The sequence below is a fragment of the Mustela erminea genome, chromosome 7 (assembly GCF_009829155.1).
Source record: "Mustela erminea isolate mMusErm1 chromosome 7, mMusErm1.Pri, whole genome shotgun sequence".
Classification (NCBI taxonomy): domain Eukaryota; kingdom Metazoa; phylum Chordata; class Mammalia; order Carnivora; family Mustelidae; genus Mustela; species Mustela erminea.
In genome coordinates this window covers 135,288,021-135,307,545 of record NC_045620.1, presented here as the reverse complement: position 1 = coordinate 135,307,545, position 19,525 = coordinate 135,288,021, and the positions used below count along the sequence as shown (strand labels likewise).

The following is a 19,525-nucleotide window of genomic DNA, read 5'->3' as shown; positions in this document are numbered from 1 at the left end:
AAGTTGCTTAAAATTTGTTTAAGCTGTTGGGTTAAGGCATTGCCATTCAGTGGAACTTTTGCATGGATGGAACTGGCCGGTATCTGCTCCCACATAATAAGCCAGTAGCCTCGTGGAGGTCTTGAGCACTTGAAATATGGCTGTTGCAACTAAGGAGCTCGGTCTTTAACCTGATTTAATTTTAATCCATTTAAATGTGAGCGGGTATGTGTAGCTGGCACCTAGCATGCTGGACAGCACAGGTGTATAGCTGTACCCGCTACCCCAACACATCTAGCAACACCACCCACACGCTCTCCTGGGTCTTAGGCTCTGGCTCCTGGAGAGAACTGGAGGTTTCCAACAGGTGGTGACTGTTCCGTACATACTTATGCTTAGTAATACTGAAACCTCTGTGAAGAATTATGCCCTCATTTGAATCAGTGAGGTCTGAGGTCTTTTTGCAACTTTCCACCCCGACAAGGAGGTGCTGGGCCTCCTTGTGGTTGGCCTTTCTTTGAAGCCTTGCTTTTACTTATTTGACTCTGTGATTGAGCAGCATTTGCTCACGTTAAAAAGAAAAGAAAAACTTCACGGATCTCAAAGTGTCATCTGCCTCTGAGGTTTCTCATGAACGAGGCAGATTAAAATAAACTTCTGTGACACAGGTAGGTCTCAGTGAGATTCTTTAGCTGTGGTTTATATAGGGATACATTGGCCTCTTAAGGACAAGCTGATTATCCCCAAAGAGAATTGGACCCTGTTAAGGATTTTGGAGGGAAGCCCTGGGAAGACCTGTTCTTTTCTAGATTCATAGGCCTGGAGGTAGGAAGTCTGCCCAGTGACTTTCCCTGTTATGATTCTCTCTTGTGCTGCTTCTTAAAAATAGCTCTGATAAGAGAATCCTGTCTGGGATTCTCACTTGGCAGAGCCAGTTTCCTCATTGCCTAAGTAAAGGAGGTGGCAGCACTGAGGTTCCCAGGCAGGATTTACAGTGGGACCAAGATGGAGCCTTGGCCAGGTCAGCAGCAGGTGGTCACCTGTGACCAGAGCTAAAGGAGCAGGTGAGGCGGTGCCCCTGGGAGCTCAGGAAGCATAGGAGGGAAAGTGGAAAGATTTTATAGAGTATGGAAGTGACAAAGCAGGGACAAGGAATTTTAAGACACCCCCACCCCCACCACAAAAAAATAGGAAGAGCAGCACGGAAGGGTGGCTTTTGGATGGCTATGCCCCCCCCACACACTCATCTCCTTGTCGGTGTCTGTTCCCCAGTCGGTGGCAATCGCGTACTGAGGTTTTTCTTGCTCTCTGCTCACTAGCCTTGTCTGCCCCACCAACTGAATCATTTTATTTCTCCTTGTGAGATCACAAACCTTTGACTACTTACTGACTCATCTTGTCAGACTTTTCCAAGTGAACCCAGGAAAAGTGAAGACACGAAGAGAGAAGGGAGGATTGTTACTTTCCGGATTGCCTAGATGCAGGCACCTGCCTACTCGGAGAACGTGCGACTCTTGATCCCAGCCGGGGTCATGAGTTTGAGCCCCGTGTTGGGTGTAGAGATTACTTAAATAAAAACTTTAATCAGGGCGCCTGGGTGGCTCAGTGGGTTAAGCCACAGCCTTCGACTCAGGTCATGATCCCAGAGTACCAGGATCGAGTCCCATATCGGGCTTCCAGCTCCATGGGGAGTCTACTTCTCCCTCTGACCTTTTCCCCTCTCATGCTTGCTCTCTCTCAAATAAATAAAATCTTAAAAAAAAAAAAAAGGTAGGGGGGCCTGGGTGGCTCAGTCGTTAAGCGCCTGCCTTTGGCTCAGGTCAAGAGCCCAGGGTCCTGGGATCAAGTCCTGCATCAGACTCTCTGCTCAGCATGAAGCCTGCTTCTCCCTCTCTCTCTGCTTGTGTTCCCTCTCTTGCTGTGTCTCTCTCTGTCAAATAAATAAATAAAATCTTAAAAAAAAAAAAAAAGAAGACTCCCTATTTGCTGTTGGTATTAGATCCCTAGTCAATAGCAGTGATTGAGCTTCATAGTCTACAATCAGATCATGCTAGGTGTTTCAGAAAGCCATGTTACATAATACATGTGTTAAAAAGGAAGTCAGAGTACAAGAAAGCCCGGTGCTTGCTGGCACTAAGGAAATATTCTGGTTGGATTACCCAGGGATGGTTTAATTCTTCCCATAGGTCATAAAAATTTCATTACTCATGAATTGAGGCCAGGGCTGCTGAGCACAAGGATATGTACTGGTTTGGGCTGTGGTTTTCACCCCTGTGGGCCAGAACAGAAGATGGTTCATTCAGCTGTGGCCCCAAGGCATAGGGGACTGCCCCAACACACGGAGGAAGAGTCAGAGCCCGACCTTTGTGCCGCGGGGCACTCTTGCCAAGACGGAGCACCTGGGCTCCTGTGTGTGTTCTCCAGCCCCGGGCAGAGACGTCATTTCCTGGGACGCTCACCCTGAGTCAAAACATAGAGCCTTAGAAGTGCAGAGGCCCGTGTCCAGGAGGACAAAGCTGGATTAATGAGTCGGTCCATTGATTGGGATTCTGTTTATATTTGTAATGGTATATTTAAATAGTATATATACAGCTTTATTGAGGTATATTTTACTTATCCTCTCAAGTATATAAGTCAGTGATTTCTAGTAACTGCCAAGTGGCGTAACTGTGACTGTACATCGGTCTGGAGATGGTTTCTGCTCCCAGTAAGCTCCGTCCAGTCCTCTCACAGTCTGCCCCACCCCCAGGCCACCACTGATCCGCTTTCTGTCTCTTCTGTAATAATTAAGCTAATTATTTTCTGACTAGAGAAGTCCTGGTTTCTTATTTTAGATCATTTGAATAACTCCAGCAAGAAAAAGCCACCAGAACGAAGGCCAGACCCCCTTTGGTCCATCTGGCACGCGGACGTCCCTGCTCAGCGTCGTCTTCCCTGCCCTTCCCTGTCTCTGTGCTCACGCGGCTGCTGTGGGCCTCTGCCCACTTCTCTGTCCTGCTCCTGCCGGGAAGATGAGCTTCCCCTCATCTTGCAAGATGAAATGCTCCCTCTTTCAAAGGTGTGTCTCACATAACCCCCGATCAGCAAAGATTTCCCTGGTGTCCGTGCTAAATGTAATTTGCTTTTCTTCAAAATTGCGTGGTGTTTTATCTATGGCTCTCTGGAGTTCTCACAGGGCGGTCTGCTTACTTAATTCTGGACTTTATCTTTCCTATTAGCCAGTGAGTCCCTGGGACTGAGGTTCTGTCTAATCCATCTTTGTCTGCTAACCCTCTGTGCCTCTTCAGCTTCATCTGTCACTCCCTAAGGACCCTGTGCGTCTCCTTGGCAGCTGTGGTGGCTGTCGTGTCCTGGTCACTGTAGGCTTTGGGCCCCATCCACGGCATCGAGAGTGAAAGCAGAGCCAGCCAGTTGGGTAGCCATCGGTGTCCACTCAACTTTCCCGTTTCACTCTAGATGCCAAAGCTTAGTTTCTCTCTCCTGGACCTGACTCCTGTCCATCAGTACCTGTGTTCTTACTTGAATTAAATAGAAGATGGTCTTAAAATACATTTATGAACCAGACTCTGCATTTTTCCCCCTGCTGTAGAGAATCTTGTTTTCCTCACTTATTCATGCATACACTCATACTTAACATGCCTCTTGTAACAAACGCAGTAGACTTCTTTCGAGTAATAAGATTTTTAATCTGCAAACACCTTATTCTTTTCTCCCCTGAACCTACTGTATAACCGAGCTGTGCTGGTGGCTTTGATGCTCCCCTTGGGGCTGTGTTTGCTGCCCTTTCTTGCACTTGCCTCGTCCAAGATGGCGCAGTGTTGGCTCCTCTCTGGGCAGTGTTCAGGACCAAACTGATCTGTGTCTGACTCAGCCATGGCTCTTCGTGACCGCGTGGATGAGTGGGCAGCATCATGGGGCTCAGTAGCTGGCACAGACCCCTCCGTCCCAAGCCCAGGTTAGCCTGCTTGGCTGCTCAGAGCCAGAGTCATTGTCTCTCTCCAGAAGGAGCCATTGGTGTCTGCACAGAGTTAAAGACGCTGCATGTGTGATGTCTTAGACTTTCTTTGTTTCATTCTTGGTGTGTATAGGGGCACCTGGGTGACTCAGTTAGGCATCTGTCTTCAGCTCGGGTCACAATCCCGGAGTCCTGGGTTCGAGCCCTGCATCAGGCTCCCTGCTCAGCAGAGAGTGTGCCTCTCCTATTCCCTCTGCTGTTACCCTGTCTTCTCTCTCTCATCAAATAAATACATAAAACTAAAAAAAAATTTTTTTTTAAATTCTTGGGGGATATATATGTTTATTCTTACTCTGAGATGGCAAGCATTGTGTTTTTATCTTTGTAGGCAGCTAGTTGCTGTCTTTAAAATACATGCTCAGTAAATACGGGATGGACAGATTAATGAATTCATGTGTGCATTTGCTCTATGATGTTTGTTCTAAAGGTATCAGTGAATCTCTAGAAACTGTCTCTTATGTATTAGATGCTCCAAAAAATACTGCAGTATATTGATTTCCTCCATGTTTCTCAAGCACCTGCTCTGGGCCAAGTCCTGTTCTAGGTGCCATGGAGAATATAAAATGAGTATGCTCAGAGCTGTCCGATAGGATAACGGTGTGAGACATGAGATGGAGCAGGATAGGACCTGTCAAGTGCCTGAAGAAATTTTTAAAAAAGAAAATGTCGGAGGATTTGGGCGGGAGGGATCCATTCCTGCTGGCAGCTGGATGGGGGGTGTTAGTGGAGAAGGTGGCATCTGGAGAAAGCCGGATGGATGGGAAGGCTTTGGACACGGCGGTGCGGGAGGACCCGTGGCAGGGAGGAACAGATTGAGCACAAGCAGGGAACAGCAAGGACTTCCACTTGGCTGGATACGAAGATGAACAGTGGCCAAGGAGGTTGGACCGTGGAGGGTCCCAAGGGCAGGAGTCGGTTCAGCCCGTATCAGGGGCACCACCCGGGATGAATCCGACAGCACTGCAGGGGAGGGGAGAGGTCACTCGGAGAGCAGGGGTTGGTGGCCAGGAGCCTCCTTCAGAAGAGGTGCTGAGAGATCCACCCAGGAATGTGGCAGCGAGAATGGCACGTGGGGAGTTGGTGGAGAGCAGCTGGTGCGCAGAGAGGAGCCCGGCAGGGGGGACCTGCCAGAGGCAGCAGGGCTGGCGGGATGGCAGCCGGCTGGGGCGTAGGGCTGCGGCAGGCATCCGGGCGGGGGCGGGTGTAGAAGGAGACAGGCGTGCGGCAGCCTCTGCACTCGGGGTTCCTCCTAACACGGTTTACGGCGGAAACCAGGTGTGTGTGCTGTCAGACGTGATTCACCGGCACAGCCTTCCGTTCGTCGCTGTACCTTCCAGTCACCCCTGAGACCTCGCCTTAGCTCTGCTTCTCAGTGTTCCAAAAACCGAACCCTTCCGGCTAATCCTCACAAGTCCCTGCTGATTCCGTTGTGCCTTGGAGGGCTGCCAGGTGCCTGACAGACACTGAGCTGTGGAAGCCTTGGACCACTGTTACCCAAAAAAGGCATTTCTGTAACGACAGTCATGCATCGATCATTTATTTGGCAGGATTGGTGGTTTGGGGCAGGCATTGTCACACACCTTTGTACTATTTTTCAAGTCAGTTTCTTCCTCCCATTTTGAGGATTCATATGCCGAATAGTGTATGAAAATCAGATCCCATGTTGCCTGAAAAATTGGGCCCAGAGTTAGTTTTCCTATTCAAGGTAATTCTACTAAAATTAAAATTTTCCTCTGCTCAGTGGTAAGAATAAATGCACATGGTTCCGAAGTCCTGACTTGCCCCTCCTCTTTCATAGGCCACAATCTAGGTGTGCGTATCCCCAAGTGACACACGTGCCACAAGGCCCTGGCAGTACCAGCTGGCAGTTGTGTTGACTTAGGGCGATGGGCTGAGCTGGGGAGAGGAGAAAGTAGATCTCAGCTATGGCGGGGGAGGGACTCCGTGGGCCTTAGAACGTGGGGAGCCATTGCCTAATGGTTCCCAGCCAAAGCTTGGTGTCTTCACTTCCCACACTGGCAGCCAGCGGGGACAGCCTTGTTCGCTGTGAGTGTGCTCCGAGTGTGTGTCAGGCTTGATTCTAGTCAATTTAATCTGTGGTGACAACGTGCTAAGCCTCCATCCCTTGCCTTCGTGCTTCAGGGAGAAGAACAGATACCTCAAGACCTCCTGCCTCCTTTTCCAGCAACACACACACACACACGTCCCGTATACACCCCACACTTCACATGCACAACACGTGCAACACATAACTCGTTTCTTATCCTCTCTCTGAACATTGACTCCTACACATTCACGAAGAGACAGGGGTCCCCTCGTTCTCTTCTTCGTTCTGAGTTCCCCTGCGGGGGGCTGTTCTGGGAAGATTGGGGTCTGTGGGCCTGAGACTTCAGTAAAACATAGCCCAGGATGTTGGAGCTGTGAGTGAGAGAGGAAGTGTGTGTTTGTGAGTCTATTCGTTATCTTTAAAGTGGTTCTGCCATTGGTGGTTTCAAAATAATTTGTATTCATCATAATGATGATCTTTTTTGCAAACTTCATAGTTTAATAGTAGAAGGCTGTTACTGCTGTGAAGAGTTGAGAGACACAGACTTTCTGTGAGTTGTGTTTTTATTTGCAAGGTGAGTCCACCACGAGGAGTGGAGCATAGGAATAAATAAGGCTGTGGCACTCGCACCGGCCAGGTTTTCAGTGAAGGTTGAATATTACCAGATGTTCTCTAGCGTCTTGCTGTCCTTTCTTCAGATTAAAAAGGACATCAAATAAGAATTTTGTTTGTTTGCTTTTTAGATTCAGAATATGAACAACATCATCTCCTTCCCTCTGGACAGTTTGCTGAAGGGGGACCTGAAAGGAGTGAAAGGGGTAAGCCGTCCAGGACCCAGCTTCCCGGGGACGGTCCTTGGGGGAGTTAGAGTCACGGTCATACCGGCCTGTCCAGGCACGACATACATGCGCCTTCCTACTGGATGGCAGGACGGCTGCTTGCTGCCTCAGCTTCCCTCATTTTGCTACGTTCGCACCACCTTTCAGCTCTTCTACTGCTGTGACCCGTGGCCTTTCTGGTCATGCTGCTGGTGCTGTAAACGTGGGAAGGGCAGGAGGGCGGGGCGGGAAAGAAGCTCCTTTGAGGCCCTTAAGTGGTTTTCACCCTCTCTCAGCTGAGTGGAGAAGCCTGTGCAGGGAAAGGTGGTTTTCTGGCCGGTGTGTCACTGGTTGACCGCTGGACAGAAGAGTGTCCTTGCAAGGATGTAGTTTCCCAGCAGGAAACTCTGCACCAGTAAGGCTCGAGTGCACTTTATGTTTCCGTCCTCCAAAGGACGTCCTTGTTCAGGGAGCGCCTTGCCACCAGTCAGCACCCACGCTGAGTTGTTGCGTGCACCGGTGAGGAGAGGGCGGCGCGAGTGGGGTCTGTAGCAGACGCCAAGCAGTATCCGCTCCGGCCCGTCACCAGCACAGGCAGATGTGTGATCCGAAGGGCAGGGGATTGTGCCCCGGTTCTTAGATCAGATTCTCCGGTTGGATCTGCACGGGATTCCCAGTCACATCTGGCTCATCCGGAAGCTGAGGCTGGCCAGTCCCCGCGACCTCTGCAGGGACCTCTCAGTATTTCGCTCCCAGAGCCTGTCTTGCAGAGCACCGGGCCCGGCGAGCTGTTAGGACACTGAGGAACATTCCTCATTGTCCGGGGCCAGGGTCCTGGAGAACACGTCTGTCGAGTTAGCCAGTGGGGTAGGAGGGCAGGGCGCATAAAGCAGAGGGACACACCTGCAGGTGGGGGGGAAGCGTGATGGGGCGCTGCTTCTGAGGCTTTTAGTCTGGCTTGAAGCCCTGAGTCTGGGGCAGGAGTGGGAGATGAGTCTGGGTTGGGGAAGACTAGTTCCTGGAAGGCCTCAGATGCCGGGCCGCGAGCTTCGGCCTTGTCGTAAGGCCAGTGAAGAGCCAAAAAATAAAAAATAAACCTCCCCCCAAAAATGAGATTCTTCTTACAAAAGAACCCTGTTAAAGGGCACACACATACGTAGGAACCACTTGATAGAATTTCCAGTGGCTCAGTATGCGCTTTTGAGCCAGGCTTTATCAGAGCGTACGAGGTCCCAAGTTCCAGATTGAAGAGCAGAATCAGGAGACCCCAGGAGAAAGTGAAAGCCTTTGATACCGTTGTTGTTGGGCCTAAATCAGGGGTACATCTCTCAGGGGACATTCCCCTGTTCATTGAAAAAGTCAGAATCCCCCGTTTTTTTTTTTTTTTTTGTGGAGGGAGGTACTAAAACTCTTGCCAATGAGGTGTTTCTCTGGGGAGGGTGTAGGTCACACACCGTGGGCCCTGGGTTCATACGCACTGTAGTGGGCCACGTGTGCGCACCAAGGCTGTCAGCTCCCTCCGTGCGTGTGCGGCATGCCGCTGGACTCAAAGCCTGAGCTCTAAGTTCTTTATTTTTCGTGGGATTGTATGCATCATTTATTACAGAAATTAATGCTCCTTTTAAGACTAGTCTAGGAATAAGTAAGTTGTCTTGCTCAGAAGCCAAAATTAGTTCTGTTTAATTTATGCCTCTCTGTTTACAGGATCTGAAAAAGCCTTTTGATAAAGCTTGGAAGGACTATGAAACAAAAATGTGAGTGTTTCCATATTTTTTTTAATGCAGATAATTGGAGATCTTAATTTTAAATTGAGCTTTAATTGCTTGAAGGTATTTTCTAAATAAACCTTTGCCTAGGGAAGAATCCACTTAAACCCATGTTGCTGGGGTTCATGACGAGGCCAGATGCTTTCACACTCGGCGTCTGAATTCAGCAGTACTGTGGGCCTCTTCAGCGAGTTTTTCCTGGTCCCTTTTCTGCAATGTCATAATGGTTACAGAATGTAATTTTCAGAAAAGCTACTTGAAGGACATTAAGGTCAGGTTTTGTCGAGAGATGTTTCTTTCCTTTTTTTAAAAAAAAAAAGTTTTCCCCACTTTGTCACTGTTTACGGTGGCAACACCATTTTTGGACTTCATGTTCCTGGTGATTTGCAAGAGTCATCTGCTTTTGGCTTTGTGTTTGACTTTCCCTGAAACAGTCCCTTGGTGTAGACAGAGAGAAAAGAGAGATTGTCGCGGCTCCCCGCGTTAGCCTTATCTGATGGCTTGGTCTGCCGTAAGAACAGGAAGAAAGTGTCGGTGGGTTCTTGGATGTGCAGCACGGTGTCCACTGGAGACGGGACCGCTCCTGGTTGGCTTCTGGCAGTCTTCGGCACACTTCAGATCACAGTCCCTCCTTCCAAGCAGGGGAGGCTTTGGCTCGCTGGGATTGGGCTGGTGATTGTGGGGATGGTGGTTTCAATTACTGTAAATACTTGAGAGACAGAAAATATTTTTAAATGTCTCATGTTTGCTTTGTAATTACTGTGCGTTGGGTAACAATGTAGAGTTTTCTGAGTGGAAATAGAAGCTTCAACATGAAGCCATCTGGTACAGAGAGAGGTGTTAAGAAGAAAGCTGTTCCAGATGTAGCTCTAAGTATTTAATTGTACTTGGGATTTGTGTGGGGGGTGGGGGGTGTTGTTTTTAAAACCAGCCCTGGGGAACTCCTGGGTGGCTCAGTCGGTTAAGTGTCTGCCCTCAGCTCAGGTCATGATCCTAGGGGCCAGGATCAAGTCCAGCATCGGGCTGATGAAGCCGTGGATGAAGGATCACAAAGGTCAAGCCCAGGAGTACCAAACCTTTCATATTTGTCCCCTCCTGAAAATCCTGAATTTCCATGCTCAGACTTGTTTGGCTCCCCAGATTCCAGATGCACCCATGGCATGTACTCACGGATGAGCACAGAGAGAGGGTTAGAGTGTCTGAAGGTCTGTTCAAGCCAGAGAAGCTCCTGGCCCTTAGCATCCTGCCTCTGGATATGGAGCAGTGCCCTCGACGGGGAAAGGACCACCATTCCTGCTTTATAGACAGACGCCAGGACTCAGTGGTTTGCTGCTGCTCAGCTAGCGAGAGGGTCGTTGAGCCAGTGCCAGGAGGTGGCTTCCCGTTCAGCCGCTGCCGCCGCCCTTGAGTGCCCCTGACGAGATGCTTCTGCACTTTCCCAGGCCTGGGGAGTGAGGGGTTGAAGAGGGTTGTCAGAGAGACTCCTCGTTCTGAAAGGAGAAGCTTTGAAAGGAGAATGAGATCAAATTCTGTACAATGAGAACATAGGTAGAGCGGGGACAGAATTACAAAATCCTAGAACCTGGGAGTGCGAAAGCATCAAGTAATTCTCGGATACATTTTTGAAAGTGACTCTTCCACCATTTACGTGCGAGATCTGTTCTGCAACGACGAGCACTGTCCTACTCGAGGCAGAGCCCACAAGACGTCACTCAGCCAGGAGGCGGGTGGCGGGGAGCAGAGAGAGCGTGGAGGAGGGACGGAGTCTCGCGCCACGCAGCCCCCCTTTGTGCTGCTCAGCGCACACAGACAGACACACGGACAGACGGACAAAGTGCCGCCCTAAAGGAAACCACTGAGGTAGGACAGGCTTTCTGTCCTTCTGACCCGGACCTGGCACAGAGTAGGTGCTTAGGAAAGTGTTTTTTGAGCCAGTACTCAACAAGAAGGGCCAGATTTGACACTCTTAGGACCAAACGCACTTAACTTTCCAGTAAGTTAAGAGGCCGTCTTATTTCCAAAAGACTCCCGCACGCTTGTGTTGCAGGCCAGGCAGCGGGATCCCTGCAGCCTGTGTAGTCTGGAGTGCCGTGCCTGAGGCATCTCCGCTCATCCTTGCTTTTCCCGCTGCAGAACCAAAATTGAGAAGGAGAAGAAGGAGCATGCCAAGCTGCATGGGATGATTCGCACCGAAATCAGCGGGGCTGAAATCGCTGAAGAGATGGAGAAGGAGCGGCGGCTTTTTCAGCTCCAGATGTGCGAGGTGAGCCCCACGGGGTGTAGGCTGCAGCTCCACGTGTGCAGGGTGCGCCCTGGGGGTGTGGGCTCAGGCCCAAGATGTGCAAGGTGATAGCGGGGGGTGCAGGCTCCAGCTCCAGATGTGCGGGGAGCCCCAAGGGTGTGCGCTCTGGCTCCAGATGTGCAAGGTGACAGTTAGGTATGGGAGCTACAACTCCAGTGTGTGAGGGGAGCCCCGGGGGTGCGGACTCCGGCTATAGATGTGTGAGGGGAGACCTGGGGTTATGGACTCTGGCTCCAAATGTGCAAGGGAAGCTCCGGGGGTGCGGGCTGCAGCTACAGATGTGCAAGGGGAGCCCCGGGGGTGCGGACTCCAGCTCTAGATATGCGAGGGGAGCCCAGGGGTGCAGGCTGCAGCTACAGATGTGCGAGCGGAGCCCTGGGGGTACAGATTCCAGCTCCAGATGTGCGAGGAGAGCTTGGGAGTGTGGACTTGGGCTCCAGATGTGCGAGGGGAGCCCTGAACGTGCAGCTGCAGCTACCTATGTGCAGGGTGAGCCCCGGGGTGCCGGGTTTGGAAGGGGCCCGACCAGGTTCCAGCAGGTTATGGGTTCTAGGTGGGCTGCAGGCAGCCCGCCTTCACTGGTTTGTGAATTCCTCAAGGAGCGCACACCTCCCGGAGGCTTCCAACGGCACACCAGTGCTTCAGTGGACTCCATTTGTCCAATTTCTCTTACTAGGGGAGCCTGAGTGTCCTGGAGGGTGGGCTGAACTGAATCTAACACTAGCTATTAATTAAAGGTAGGGAAGGATCTAAAGAAACGTCCTGTCTGGCCTCCTACACATACCCAGACTCACCTGGCGCTGGTATGTTGCTATAATTGTCTCTCCGTCAGTGTTTTTAATGAGGCGTCTTGGTTCCCATTTTACCATGGAATCTGTGAGGAGGGCCAGGGAGAAGCAGCTAGAAAACCTGCAGCTGGGCCCTCGTGGTCTGAGTGAGACAGAGTGAACCACGTTCAGGAAGCTGAGCCACCTGCCTGCAAAGTGCTTCTCCCCAGACTCATTCCTCAAGGCAGGAGACCCTCCGGAGCTCCTTGGTCCACTCTGTTCTGCTGCCTTAGCCCTTGCCTCTGGGGACGGGAGGGAAAGGGCAGCACTGATGCTCTGGGACGGGTCCCTGCTAGAGGCCGAGGGGTAGAAAATACCAGAAGCCCATCCTGAAGGCCTTTGCTTCCAGCCTTTTTATGCCTTGCTTGTGGGTCTTTCTAAAAAATACACCTCTGGAAACCACGCCCAGCTCTGCCTGAGGGTTCACTCACCTGGCAGTGGTAGTGAAGCCCCTTGAGCTTGATGGTGCGCGTGCAAGGCCGTGCAGACTTCAGCTTTCCGCGTGCACAGTGTGGGGACGACCGTGACAGCTCCTGAATCAGACCCAGCGTGCTCTCAGTTCCCCGGGAGCAGAGAGCAGCAGAGCCAAGCCACACGGCACTTTTGGACTTCAGAATGTTTGTTGATTGCAGTGGGGGTCTAGCTTTTAGAAGTGTCTATCTTAGGAGTCTATTTAAATGACTTTTTATTCCCAGAGCGATCTCCTAACTGGTCAGCGGAGCAGAACCAGTTACAGGATGGAGGATAGGCTATTAGCCTGCCGGCCTCTCCAGCCCTCTTCTTTTCTGTTTGCCTGGAATTTCTTTTTCAGCCTGTGTGTATCCGTGAATCTGAAGTGTGTTTCCTGTAGACAGTGTTTTTTACATCTAGTCTGACAATCTCTGCCTTTTGATGGGATTGTTTCATCTGTTCACATCTGATGTTGCTATTGATGTGGTTGCATTTATGTAAGTCTGCTGTCTGTTGTTTTGTGTCTCTTGTCTTCTTTGTTCCTTTGTTCTTCCTTTGCTTTTTTTTTTTTTTTTCATTAAGTGAATATTTAGAAAGTTAACTAAGCTCTCAGTCTTACTGTAGAGAGGAGAGTGGATATTTTTAGATCCACTTTGTTTTGCAAACAGACCTCATAGGTAACAATACCTGCCTGGCCCATTTCACATGGTGTTAGAGGAATCAGCCCAGAGGTCTGAGATGGGTTGGGAAGTTGCTGTCTGTTACACAAATACTAGGTATTGTTTTTTTATAATTGCAGTAAAATTACATAGCGGTATTTTACAAAGAATGGGTTTAGAACAGGTGTGTGTATGTATGTTGTGTTCAGGTTATGTTCTTTTTTTTGGCTGGTAAGGAGGAAACACATTTGCTTAAACTCTGTCAAAAGACTGCTTATTGAAAAACGTCTACTGAATTGTGAAACTCAATTAGTGTGTCTTTGAAGTAAGGGGTGAAGTGAGGGGTGCCGCACTGTTCGCTGTGCTGTGCACCAGACAGGCCACCTTTCCCCTCCGGGTCTAGGTGAATGCATCCTGGGCACTGGTGAAGTAGTCCGTTGTGGTGGGAAGGTACTGTCTAGAGGCTGGCCCTCAGTCACACACCTGCTGGGCCAGCCCCAACCCCCCAAGGGTTGCGGGGAGTGGGGAGGTTGGGGCCTCAGGTGTGCTGAGCCTCGGAGCTCTGGCAGTTAGCCTGACGTGTGCAGAAGCAGAGGCGGAGTCGCCAGAGGAGGACACATCCCATGAAGGATGGCCACGCGGGCCAAACAGAAGTGGGCTGGAATGTGCTATCCGCGGGGGAAGGAGGAACACTTGAAAAGCAGCCCCCCCGCCCCCGCCCGCCAAATCTGACATCTCAGAGTGAATAGATGGTTGAACTTGATCATGGTAAAATTGTTCAACCAGTTCCTCACACGGGACGTCTCAAGGTTCATAAATGCTTTCCACCGTTTAGATGTTTAAAATTTTAGTTGCCCAAAATCGAAGCTAGAAGGATGGCTTTCAGATGTTTATTTTAAATGCAAAACGAGTTTTTTAGAGAAATTTAATGTGCCCTAATAAATAGGTAGGACAGAGCATCTGGGCGTGGGGAATGTATGAGAGATCATGTTGTTTTTCTGTGATTATAAAAATAGGCTCTTTTAAAAATTAGTCTATATATGTGAAGTTAAAAATCACCCCAAATTTTACTCACCAGAAGATAAGCGCTTTGACATCTTTCATATATTCCTCTGTACCTTCATAAAAATAATTTGTATAAACAGGATTGTTCTCTACTGGTGCTTTGTAACCTGATTATTTTGATTCACTCGTATGTCATGGGCATTCTCGGTGCCGGAAAGTCTCTGATTTATTGGCTTCATGGCTACATAGCAATTTTTGTGTGTGGCTGAACCATACTTTAATTTTCCATTCATTACATTTGGGTTGTCATTTGTTACTTTTACAAACAAACAGTCTGCACTGAACCTTGTTTTCTAATCATCTTTGTAAACTTTTACAATTATCCTCTTGGAGAATAAGTTCCCTTAAGTAGAATTTCTGTGTCAAAAGGTCTACATTTTACGTTTTGACTTAAACGTAAGTCAAAGTGAACCATCTTATTAACCACTTAAGCATTTTGAGGCTTTGCCAAGCATCTTATTCAGTTAACAGTGAGTTAAGTGTCAGACCGAGGGAAAGAGAACACGTAAAGGCACTTGATGTAGGAAAAGCAGATTTGTTGTCGACTGTCTCAGAGCAGCTTCCTCTCTCCGGCTGGACTCTGCGACTTGACCGTGAGCTTCCCAGGTTATGGCTGCAAAGCCTGTGTGGTCAGCAGGGGGTGGCCGCTCTTCGGGGGCATCCAGTCTCGGGGATGACATATTCTCGGAGCTCTTTATGCCACTTCCTGACAGAGGAGGGGCCAGGGAATTTATGGATCCTTTGTTCTGTAAAACTTTAGCAAAGAACAAATGGATTTCCTGAGGCTGGTTTTATAGATTCCTGGGACTTCCTGGTATTTTAGTGATCATTCCTGAGTTCTCCAAGTTAAAAATGGCTTTCGCTCATTTTGATTTAAAATTTCGTTTTTATAACAATCCCATTTTCAACATGCCAGGATTAGAGACGTGGTGACAAGAGTCTCAACTACTGAACAGTGGCAGTTCGTGTTGTAGACCATGACCTGCCCGGAGAAGGGGCGGCGGGTGGTGCAGAAGGATGCGGACAGAAAGAGCCCATTCACTCTAACCGTCTGCCTTCTTTGTGCAGCTCCAAGAAAATTTGCTCCAGCGGGTTAAGATCCAGCGTCTTACTATTAGGAGTTCTTGGTGCCTTAAGTTAAATATTTAATTACCTGGATGTCGGATATTTCATTTGGCACCAAACTGAGAAAAATGCGTAGTTTCTGGTGTTTCAGAAAATACGCCCCACCTGCCGTGACCTCTCCCCACAGTGAAAGCTGTCGGAGAAGTGGAGAAGCCGATCTCTGCTCAGAAGCCTGTTCTGGGTCTGACATACCCTTTTGTGTTTTTCTTAACAGTATCTGCTGAAGGTCAATGAAATTAAGATTAAAAAGGGAGTGGATTTACTTCAGAATCTGATCAAATATTTTCATGCCCAGTGCAAGTAAGTTCTTTTTCTTTGTTGTGATGTTATTTCAGCTGTTTCTGTCTTTATGGCCACTTTTGGTAGATAATAGAGTGTTGGATCAGGGAAAATAAATACTCCTTTAAAAGTCTCATAAAGTGCAGTACTAACACATGCTATTAACACGGCAACCCTTGGAAAAACATGTTAGACGGAAGAAGTCAGACACAAAAGGCCATATCCTGTAGGTTTTTATTTACTTGGGAGATGAGGAATAAGCAGCTCTACAGATGAATGATTGCCAGAGCTCAGGGGGAGTGGGGAATGACTGCTCACTGGGGGAGTGAAAATGTTCTGGAATGAGATGGTGCTGATGATGGTACAATTTTGTTAATATACTAAATCCGCTGAATTGTACACTTTAAAAGGGCAAATTTTGTGGTTTAAGAATCTTTCTCAATACAAAATAAAAGTAAACAATATAAAAATCTATAGTACTGATCAGGTGTATTTACTTTGCTCTTTTTTGCAGAGGGACATACTATTTGATCTAACGCATGATTCACAGATGGTTTTTGTTTGCAAGAAATTAGATGGGGTTAATGCAGTATATTAAATCGAAGAAATACTTCCACATATGTATATTTTTAAAGATTTTATTTATTTGAGGGAGAGGGAGGAGGGACAGAGGGAGAAGGAGAAGCAGACTCCTGGCTGAGGAGGGAGCCCAAGCTGGGGTCCATCCCAGGACTCTGGGATCATGACCCGAGCTGAGGGCAGACACTTAAGCAACTGAGCCGCCTAGGCGCCCTGATATATTATTTATCCTATAAAGCAAGTGATAATGCTGAGCTAAAGAGGCTGAATATGACAGAGGAGAAGCTTCCATGTTTGGGGCTACCTCACGTACTCAGCTTGGCCGGCACTTGGGCCCTACACAGCCTGACCCTCGTCGGGCCTCGCTCGCTCGCTCGCTCGCTCGCTGCCCCAACTTCGCCTGACCACCAGTCGTTACACAGACCGGCCCCGGCTCACCTTCACTTGCTGAGCGGGTGCCGTGAGTCCGGCACCATCCTGGATGCCGGAGATAGAAGAATGTACATCACAGACATAGACCCTGCTCGAATCAGGTAGGTAGGTGGGCTTAAGCAATAGGTTTATGATTGCACATTTGAAACGTGTTTGGAAGTGTTGGACTCTAAGGAAGAATAGAAGAGAAGGACCTCATTGAAATCAAGGTTGAGGGGAGACACAAGATTTTTCTTCTTTTTTTTTCTCTTCCTGCTGTGTTCTCCAGCCTCCAGACATAGTACCTAGCACATAGTAGATATTCAAATACATTTTGAACTAGCTGCATGCCTCTTTGAGGAGATATGTATTCGGAGATCTAAAGGATCTAGCAGATAAGGAGTAGGGGAAGAACATTCCAGGCAAAGTCTAGATCTCAAGGCAGGAAAAAGTCCAATGTGACAGAAGTATAATGAGTGAGGGGGAGGGTAGTGTGACATGAAACCGGACGGAAAGGCAAGAAATGTGGACAGCCTTACGAGCCTTGTGAAAGGTTTTAGATTTTATTCTGAGTGTATTAGGAAGCTCTCAAAAGTTTTAAGGAGGGGATTCATTGAGTGGATATTGAGCTCCTGCTATGTGCCAGGCACTATTTGAGGTTCTCATGGTACTTCGAACACATGAACCTTCGGTTTTGATGGCCTGGGTAAGCAGTAAACACAGGAGAAAATATGTAGCAGTTCTAGGGAGTGGGCGTGGCTGTGAACAGGTGGAACAGTGCAATGGGAGGAGAGGGGGCAGAGTTGATGGGAAACATCTGGGAAGACTTCTCAGTTCCATTCCTGTTGTCATAAGGGACAAAGAGGAGGGGTGTGGGCGACCACTTACGGACACAGTCCTGCCCCGGCACCATCCGGGAACAGTGCTGTCTTGGCCTAGACTGCTGGCAAAGCCAGCTGTTGAGAAATCCTTGGAGGTTGAATTGCCCCACCTGTCTGTCACTTGTCCCCAAACAGGCTGTGTCCCACACTGATATACCTTCGCACACACAGCTCTCTTTGCTAGAATGTCCTGCTGCTCTCTTTGTGCCTTCCCCTAGCTTCTGGTCATCCCTGAGACCTACCTGCTGCTCCTTTGAAGTCGCCCAGCATTCCCCCACTGGAATTACTTCTCTTCCTTCTGCATTATCACTCTCCCAGCTCTGTATCTCCAGGATGGTATCTTTCACACTGTCGTGTCTCCCACCAAACTGCGTCTTCTCTATGGAACGAGGCCATGACACTGATCTGTTTCATCTTCAGTGCGTGGTACATGTCCCTGGCACATAGTTGTCGCGGTGAGTTGCACCGTTGTACTCAGCTTGACTTTGGAATTTGTGATACAGCATTGGTGACTGTGCATCTGTGAAGCAGTTGAGGTCCAGCAGCGAAGGAAGCTGTGCCGTGTGGTTCGTCCTGTGTTAGTGGAAGGGCTCCAGGCTTGGAGGAAGAGTCTCGGAGGATGGAGAAAGACCCCTAGTTTCCGAGAATTTCCGAGACAAACTATTTTATAGAGACTCAAAATCCTAGCTTCGTGATTTTGCAGTCATGCAGATGACTTCTTCGGTTCTCATGCTTGTAACCTCTTGTGAGGCAGATTAGGAAGTGGGTCGCTTCCTTGCTAATATTTTATTTCTAAGATACTATTCTGGGATTTCCTTTTTTCTCTTTATTTTGCCCAAACTGATCCGTTGGGTAGCAACAGACCACTTGTGGAAAAGTGAACTAGTTGGCCTTTTATGGGCATGAGCTCAGTAACCTTTAAAAACGATGAATCTTCTATTACTTCCTGTGTGTGTGTGTGTATGTGTGTGTGTGTATACACTGCCTGTGTGTGTACTGCCTGTTCTTCAGCTCACTTGCACAGCTTTGACTTTCCTAATTCCCAATCTGGGGGATAAAATGCAGAGCTGGAGTGACTCAGCCATTGGACAAAGGACCATGTGGCCGTGCATTGTTTGTTCCGGGAGCTTCTGCATGTTCCCCAGTTAGCGTTCCCAGTCTCCTGTCCTCACCCCATGTGGGCGCTGTGCGCCGATGGCCTGGGGCAGCCTGCATGGCCACCACCCATTCTCCCACGCTGCTGTCTCTGCAGGTGTGAAGAGGCCTCTTGGTGTAGACTGGACTCTGGAGTCATGTTTGGGGTCACCCTTAGAAGCGCCTAGATATCTATTATCTTGCATTTTATTCATTTTTGCTTGTCACTTTCAGTGTTCTTGAAGTATTTTCATGTTCTTTGTTTTTCATTTTGTTTAAAGTAAAAAGTTGAATCTCTGCCTATCTCCTGGAATAGCCTTAAAATCTGTCTTATTAGCCTTTGCTGCTGAAGGTTGAGGCTTTGGAATCTAGAAGTAGGGCATTCTCTAAAAGGATAATAAAATAAAAGCAGCCGTGTTCTAAATAGTGGTGGCGAATGTTGAGTTCACTTGTTCTTTGAGCAGTTACCTGCTGAGAACCACGATGCCCGGCTGTTGCCTGGTGTCCTTGGGATATGCCGTTGAATGAGGCATGAGGGTGCAGAGGGCAGTGGATCTCGGGCCATGAGGAAGGGCTGCTCTCATGAAGCCTGTAGCCAGAGGGAGAGGCCACCCTGCTCGGTGGGAGCTTGAAGATTGAAACGCTGTGGGCATGTTTTAAAGGCTTGAGAGTTTGGTCAGGCTGGGGAGAAAACATTTAATAAAAAACAAAATTGGTATTTAGTAATATTGATGGTAAACATTGTTTGATTGAAGCTTGGGAAAGTGTTAATGGTTCAACCTAAGAAAAACGTGCCAGGGTTTGTACTTAGAAATGTCACAGTGGGGGCGACCATGGGGCAGGGGTGGGGGGGCCTCAGCTGATTAAGTGTCTGCCTTTGGCTCAAGTCATGATCTCAGGGTTCTGGAATCAAGCTCCACATCAGGCTTCCTGCTCGGCAGGGGATCTGCTTCAATCTCTCTCTCTCTCTCTCTCTCTCTCTCTCTTTGCCCTTCCCCCCGACTTGTACTCTCTAATAAAGCAAATCTTTAAAAAGGGGGAAAAAAGGAAATGTCAGAGTGCTGGGGCATCTTACTGGCTCAGTTGGTAGAGTATGTGACTCTTAATCTCAAGGTTGTGAGTTTGAGCCCCATGTTGGGTATAGAAAATAAAATTTAAAATAAAAACAAAAAAAAAATTAAAATTAGA

At 48.6% G+C, this 19,525-nt stretch overlaps 1 protein-coding gene across 9 annotated transcripts in view; it reads left to right on the top strand.

Moving 5' to 3' along the window:
- The window catches only part of ASAP2 (ArfGAP with SH3 domain, ankyrin repeat and PH domain 2), a 166,966-nt gene that overhangs the window by 89,482 nt on the left and 57,959 nt on the right, over window positions 1-19,525 (top strand). For 8 of the 9 annotated variants that reach the window (XM_032353369.1, XM_032353370.1, XM_032353371.1 and 5 more), the window contains 4 exons: window positions 6,785-6,859; window positions 8,564-8,613; window positions 10,759-10,888; window positions 15,268-15,353. In XM_032353369.1, the coding sequence (XP_032209260.1) occupies window positions 6,785-6,859; window positions 8,564-8,613; window positions 10,759-10,888; window positions 15,268-15,353 (341 nt within the window). Of the gene's footprint in view, window positions 1-6,784; window positions 6,860-8,563; window positions 8,614-10,758; window positions 10,889-11,101; window positions 11,337-15,267; window positions 15,354-19,525 lie in introns of those variants that run through there. The other variant, XM_032353378.1, reaches the window with a different exon arrangement.